The 7,786-nt window shown below is 33.7% G+C and overlaps 1 protein-coding gene across 1 annotated transcript; it reads right to left on the reverse strand.

Moving 5' to 3' along the window:
• Window positions 1–394: 394 nt before the first annotated feature.
• LOC112556207 (general transcription factor IIH subunit 2-like) lies at window positions 395–7,707 on the reverse strand. The gene is given in 16 exon segments (XM_025224998.1): window positions 395–756; window positions 1,014–1,053; window positions 1,336–1,444; window positions 2,259–2,362; window positions 2,957–3,020; window positions 3,824–3,854; window positions 4,133–4,209; window positions 4,807–4,894; window positions 4,989–5,056; window positions 5,059–5,078; window positions 5,460–5,565; window positions 5,674–5,779; window positions 6,159–6,245; window positions 6,849–6,963; window positions 7,088–7,174; window positions 7,640–7,707. Coding segments are annotated over 15 exon segments (1,206 nt in total). The 5' UTR covers window positions 7,144–7,174; window positions 7,640–7,707; the 3' UTR covers window positions 395–621.
• Between the last annotated feature and the right edge of the window lie 79 nt (window positions 7,708–7,786).

Below are 7,786 nucleotides of genomic sequence, written 5' to 3' on the forward strand. Positions count from 1 at the left end.
GACCATACGAGGCGGCGATGTTAAATGTGAGGATGCTCTCAACAAGAGACCTGTAAACAGTCTCCAGCCCTCTAGACATGACGTTGAAGCTGTGGAGTTTTCTCAAAAGGTACTGACTTTGCTGGGCCTGTCTGTACACTTGGTTCACGTGATCTTGAGACAAGAGACAAGATCTGATTGCTGATTTTTTCACTGCAATGGTGACAAGTGAGTGTTTTAACCACTACACTACTGGGCGCCCCATGGACAATTTCTGAAAGTCGTCAGCTAACTTGCAGCTGATGGTCATAATCTTCTCACTTCTTTTATTAAGCATATTGAAAAGTTACATTTTGTAATACACTGTCAGACCATACCTTTTTATGCTGTACCACAAAAAGATAAAAGCAGTGTGTTCATGTGCATTTTTCTTTTCTTTCAAATATTACCAGAAAAAAATGTGCTAGTGTAAATTCAATGAACATGCTTTTCTCAGTTTGTGTAACAAAGATATGTGCTCATATCAACATAAACAGGATATATTTCATGTTTCATGAAAACGATCCTCTTAAAAAAGCAAAAAACAAAAAACAAAATCAAAGGGCTAAAAGTCTGTTTACTGATCTTTCAGGGAAATGGGGGCTAAGAAATGTTAAGTCTAGGTGCTGCTTGCAGACTTCGTAGGCTTGCACACCCAGGACAAGAGTGAAGCGTTTCATGTGTGAAAAGGTCACAATCCAGACAAAATAGCTGTTGACAATGTTCGCACTGATAAACCTGAAAAGAGAAAAGAAATCACTAATTAATCTGATAATGTGTGTTATGAGTTACAGCAAAATATTCTTTTACCACCGTGTAAATAATTACATGCAAGCAATGAATTTGCTTAGGCATAACTTTTGCCTTGAAATGAAAAAATATACTTTGTTGGAACTGATTAAATTGGTGCTTATCTAATATTGACACTTAAAAAAAGGAATTGTACAAAAGCTGAATTTATGTATAGTAAACATAAAAAAGTATTAAGAAGTTACCTGTGGATCAAGGATCTGGATCTGGCATGCATAACAGTACCTATAATAAGTATCAAGAAAGCAGGTGAATCATTTTAAATTGCTAAATCCATTTTGAAAATTATTGTAATGGTTATGCAAATGTAAGTAAATGATGTGAAAAGAAATGAGCAGAAAGAAAATGGTGGGGAGGCATATGAAGATGTCAGTATTCAATTGTCTATTTTACAATTCTAGCCATGGCTAAGAGGACCTCAGAATTAACTGATCCAAGTTGCAAATCAGTAGCAATCTTTTTTTAAAAAAAAAAGAAAGAAAGAAAGAAAGAAAGAAAATTCCTTACACATTTCCATCAGTCATGATGTCTGCTGTAAGCAGTTCTCTGAATGGCTCAGGAGGGAACAGATGGTGGTAAGATCGTGCAAGATGGGGTGCTGAAACTAAAGTCAATCCTGAAAAGAAAATATAAACAAAATGAAAATATGTAACATTTGATTTCTTCAGAATAACTGCAAAGCAATTGTAATTAGTTTCCTCATTTCTGACAATCAGCATCTTAAAACTCACTCTTTCTGGCTTAAAAAAACAAATTTTCTCTGTCAATATAAAATAGTTTTTTTTTTAAAATTCAATAAGCAGGGTTAGCTGCGGAGCACCTTGAGCTTGTCCACAGGGGAGGATAAGGCACTACACAAGCCAACTGTTATTATTATTATTAAGCACAATATTTAACATGTACATGACATTACCACAGACATATCATTCAGACATTGTTCATTCTTAAAACACATTCAATCAGTAAAAAAGGAGAAACAAGAGCAGATACGGTGGTAAGAAAAAAAAAATGTGGAGAGGGTGAGAGTGAAGACAGAACTAGCAAGGACAGCCCAGCTTAGATTAATAGTTGTTTGTATGGCCTCCACAGTAACTCACATAGGTCAAAAGTGTTGCAAAATGACTTCAATCATCTTATCCATTTTGTTTTCTTATCCATTTTGAGGTTTCTCCTCGTGAGATAATAAAGTTAAATTGAATTGAATTGAATTGAATATTAGTATATTGTATCCAATTATGTGCTGTTGTTTATGTAAAGTGCATTAAACCTGCCAGAAAGGGAGAGGTGCACTCTATATAACTGAAAGGAAAAAACCCATTAATTACAGCAAACATAACCATAGGGGCCTAAAAATTCCATGTGCAGATAGAATCATCTTCAAAAAATTGTGAAACAAACAATAACACACTACTCTATCAATCATTACTTACCACAGACATTGCACTCTATGGGCAACTCGCAATATTTACTCTTGCACTGAGGACAAAAGTACCCACTGCTACCAAATCCTTGTAATGTTTTGCTGTCCAGGTGGCTGAAAACATTCAAGTTGAACAGAATGCACAATAATGTTTACTTTATAAGGTCTTCCTTGTACAATATTTTCCAAACTTATCAAAGAAAAAAAAGTGGGTAGTAGTTTGTTCACAATTAATAACAGTAATGTAATAAAAACTGCCAAAGCTTGCTTCTTTATTATCAAAGATGATAGTGATATACACTTAGATATAAACTAATAACACTTATCCTAATCCCACTGCTATATCAAAATGCTAATAATTCAGGCTTGAAACAAAAAACTTAAATGTAAAAATAGGCTGCACACTACGGGACCTATAACACCCAAATATACAAAATACTAATATGACAGACAATATTACATGCATTAATATTACATATTACAATGTAATAGTACAAACTTATTACAATGTCACACAATGGACAGCTAGGGAGGAGCAAGCAAAAAAAAAAAAAAACAAAAAACTCTAGAACATTCAGAAGCTAGTGATAATTTAGCAGTAAGAGACTACAGACTTCTCATTACTAATACACCTGCGTATAAAAAATGAAATGTGATACTCAACTGATACAGGTTATGAAGAAAGAAACCATATTAAAGGACTCTCACCACATACACATGGATGCTATTTCCTCTGTTCCTTTCCCAGAAGAGAGTGAATGATGCGGAAAACCTTTAGCAAAATAATGATCCATTTCAAAACAGACTAATCAGAGTATAAAATGTTTTACCACTACCATATTCCCTAATAATTGGGCTTTCATAATTAGGTAGTAAGTTTTCCAAACCGGAGTGCATAATCTATTTCTGTTATTAAGATATGAGCTTTCAACCTTGACTTGCTCAGAATAAAGGTCAAAATTTTCATCCCACTCAAGTACATGGATATGATCTCGGATCTCCCACTAGCTGTTAATGTCCTTTGATGTCACAGTTTTAACCTTCTGTGCATATCAATGAGTCCATCTCTTGAAAAAATGGAAATCATTCAGATTTAGTGACAACATCTGTCATTGGACACTTGGGCTATTTCATTAGATGAAAAGAAAAGTGCCATCTGTTACTTTGCCCCAGTTTTATTAGATTCCTTGACCACTGGAATGGAACTTCTTATCTTTCTTGGCTGGCCTGGCTTAAATCAGAGATAATGTATATGTCTAAAGGTTATTCGTTATCTGCCACCTGTGACCAGCAGGGTTGGGGATGGTCACCCCATTACCTGTAGTCAGGTAGGTTAACCCATGGTTCTTTCAAAGATCAACAATAACTACATATAGCTGAAAAAATAAGCATACACAAGTGCAAACATGGTCAAATCATCTGTTTTATTAATTAATCAACTAATTCACTTCTTTCAGGAAAAGCATGAAATAAAATATTCACTGTTGAGAAATTATCCCATAAGCAATTAAGGAATTGAAATGTGATCCTCCAAAGTAACTATGTCACCTGGTAAGAAAGAATGAGAAAACATACCCATTTTGATTAAAGATGATTCTGTATTAGCCTGCACAGATCAAGTATAGACATCAGTTACAATATTATAAGCATTGAGATATATAAATGTTTGCATGGTCATGGGTGTCACAAAAGGACTTCTATGTAATTGAATAAATAAGCTGATTCCTTTTTTATAATTTATACCTGCTCCCTACTCTTCATTCCCCTCCTCCACCCTTATCAGTTTATCCCTAACCTGTTTCATCAGCCCACATGGGAGCATGAATGTGAATGAGTGAGTGTGCACACATGCCCTTGAACATGTGTATGTGTAAAAATACTTACTGTGGCGGGAGGTGGTGTCACATGCTGCTTCAATAGGTCTTTAAAATGACATTCATCAAGGATAACATTGTACTGGCCTGAAAATTGTGTACAATTCTTGTTATGTAGCCCTTTCTCAAAATAAATTCTTAGAAAGTTCAGTGATAACATGAATGCAGACTGGTCTGATTTTATGTACGAGTTTCTCAAAACCATCATAAAATAAATATTTCCCTAGTCCAAAAATTCTATAACATTTTACATATAAAAGTTCTCACCTAAAATAGACTATAATTTAACCTTCATCTAAATGTCATCGAGGGGTTTAAATGTTATGTTAATGTTTATAAAAAAAATAAATTGTGGGCAGAGGCTAAAATTGTTGTACTCTTAGCTTTGTTGAAAAAGCCATTCTCCCTCTCCCTCAAAATAATAATAAAAAAATGTCATCAAATAAAGGGTATTATTAATAACACTGTGAAAAACACTGTCATGGACAAACTGACAAAAGTATCAACCATGACAATGAACCATCCAAGAGATCAGGAATTCATTTGGAATGATTCTGTGCTTAACAGATTCATAGGAATGATCTTTCTTTTATCACACTGCCTGGTAAAGATACTTGGTTTCACTTTTATAGTTTAATGTTTGACTTTGGTTTAAAAATTTCATAATCACATGCAGGTACCTACCACAGGTCATCTGACACAGCTTTTTGTACACTCTGATTTCAGCTGAGAGGCCAATCACAGAACAGCGTATATTATTTTCTGCAAGTGTCTGAAACATTAAAGATTATTGTCTTTGGAGGTAAACACTCTAAACTAAGCCAGTCTACTCTTTTTCTCTGATTAAAGACGGGCATGTCAGTTACCTTGACTGTGGTGTGAATGTCGCCTGGGTCACAAGTAGTCAGACTGCCAGTGAGCAAAAGCACTTCCGGCTCACGTGACTAGGCATGTGTCTGAAAATGGCAAAAAAATATGCATTGAAGAATAGTTAGTGAAGAAGTCTATATCAAACAACTGTAAGACATCATATTAAATAATACGAGTCATTATTAGAAACAACCTGTTTAGTTTACTATTCATTACCCAGAACATATACTTGTTATCATTATTCTGGCATCTGACAAGTGGTTCATTTACAAAAATTTGTAATCGATGGTAATCATTCTGCTTATAGTTTTATAATGAGCCAACTGATGAAAAAGAAAATAATCTGCCTTTCAATTTTTTTTTTAATCTTTAAGGTTTCCCAGTTGATCATCACAAGAGACACTTTTTAGACACTCACTATTGAAAGCTCATAACAAAACTAAAGAAGTTTACAATGAAGATCTAACCTAAGGGTCTGCAAAGCCATCTCAAGGGAATTTTGCAAGGATAGTTCTCCTTGGCATGGCTTGCCAGCCAAATTTTGAAGAGCGATGATATGACGTCTGGGGTTGCCTGTACAATAATGTGTGACATGTCAGATACATGAAAATGTATCTTGTGCTATTGACATAACACTTTTACCAATTAACCTAGACAAAATTACTGAAACTGTCCACTTACCACCTAGTTCTGTGACTTTTTCAGCTCGTTTGTTTCGGGTGACAAGTATTCCAAGCTGGCTGATAGGGTTCTGGTCAAAATACTCTTCTACAAATTGTTCTAACAGCTTACAAAAAAAGAAGCAAAATTGAAGCATGTGTTTAATTTTATTTCATTTATAGAAACGAATAGTAACAAAATGTTCGTAATGTTGTGGTGTTCTGTGGTCACTGTGTTTGAGTACATTATCATGTAAAGTGGTTCAAAAAATGAAACTCTGCCCTCTCTTTTGGCCATCCTCTACAATCCCTGAAAGATCACAAGCTTGAGATATTCTAGAAAAAAAAAGTCAGCAAAAATACAAATGCTAAATATAAAAGACAGCTGTTTGCCACTAACATCTAAAAAGAAACCAACTGTATGAAATCCTGTTTAAATACTCATAGAGATCATAACAAATGTACTTTAAAGTGGTAATAATCATCATGAAAATAATAACAATGTACCTTCAAAGTGGTGATAATGCGTGAGGGTTTCAAGTCTTGATCATTCATAGAAGATGACATATCAATGATAAGGAACAAATGGCGCATCTACATAAAATAAAGAGGACATTTTTATGTTCTAAGAGAAGCACTTGCTTCCTACATTACAAACATTTTAAATGATATACTGTTTATAATGACACATTATGACATACTTCCCTTAGGAAATTGGCAATATCTGGACACATTCATTTCTCATGATGCAACAAGGACATTTGCATAAATACAGATATTCATTTAGAAGCCTTATTATATATACATATATAATTAATGTATCAGTACTTTCTTAATTATTTAACAATCAGAATGGTTCAGTGGTTAAACATTACACCAAATTATTTAAAATTGAAGGTGTCTGATTATCTCTATCAAGGTTCTGGAGAGCACTGCTATTGTTGCTTTTAGGCACAGGCATATCACACTTTTTGTATTAGGATCATCTTCATTAAATGTAGATGATTTTTCTTTTTTTTAATGACTTTATAATACAAAATAAAATCAAGGATCTATTTTAATTTTTGCTTTCATTTATTAGAGTCATGTAATGTGCAGGCTTTCATATGCATACAGAATTTTTAGGATTATTTTCAGTTGAAATGATTGTTTAATAAGGAAACATGCTACTGGAAAATAAAATTTATGAATTCTCACCATTCCAAGACGAATGTTGCCTATTTTTTCTAAGAGATGTCGTCGTTTGGAACGATGCACTAGATCATTAACACTTGCTTGCAATGATCCAGACTCATCTTCAACAAGTGCTTCCCTGCAGGATAAAATTGGCTTAATTTTTTTAAAGACACAAAATTTATAAAAAAAATTTCAAATAAAAATAGTTTAAAATAAGCTGAAAGTTACAAAATGCTGCAATGATTTCTAGATCTGCTTACCATGTCTTCTCATATTCAGTTTCCCAGCGGTAGCCAATTTGCTCTTCATCTGCCATGATTTCAAAACCCTGGTAATTTACTTTCAACCTGTAAATGTAGATATTGACACACATGTACTTGTTATATTGTAAGCAAAACAAACCACATTTTTTTCATGGCAATAGCAGTTTAATTTAAAAGGAATATCAGTTTCTCATTAAAAAGCATACACTTTGCTCCAGCCAAATACCTTGCTGTTTTTATTATTTTTCTTGAAAAATACTATTTCACAAATTAAAATTCATTATTTGTGAGTTTTCAGAACCATCATTTTTATTAACTTTAGGATCTTCTGCAAAAGATAAATAATAATTTATTACTTATCAACTAATGTTTACAGCATGAGCTTCAAGGGATTAATCAGTGAAAGAAACATTTAGGAAGTCTGTGGCGAGCAGTATCAGAGAAAAATCTTGGTTTATTAGTACTATTCATGTTGAGAAGTGAGATATTACTGTACACCCTTAAGCCTCAAGTGTTTTAGATTTTAGCGTGGAAACAAATTCTTCTCACTTTGTGTCTCTGTGATTTAAAAGAAATGCAAAAAACGAACCAAAAACTAATTCATGCCGTGGCACTGTTCACAGTGTTTGTTTTTCAGGTCTAGTCTATCGGTTTCGCAAAACTTGGACTATGTCATTGTGGACATGGCAGATGTCG

The sequence above is a fragment of the Pomacea canaliculata genome, linkage group LG2 (genome assembly GCF_003073045.1).
Source record: "Pomacea canaliculata isolate SZHN2017 linkage group LG2, ASM307304v1, whole genome shotgun sequence".
NCBI classification, from domain to species: Eukaryota; Metazoa; Mollusca; class Gastropoda; order Architaenioglossa; family Ampullariidae; genus Pomacea; species Pomacea canaliculata.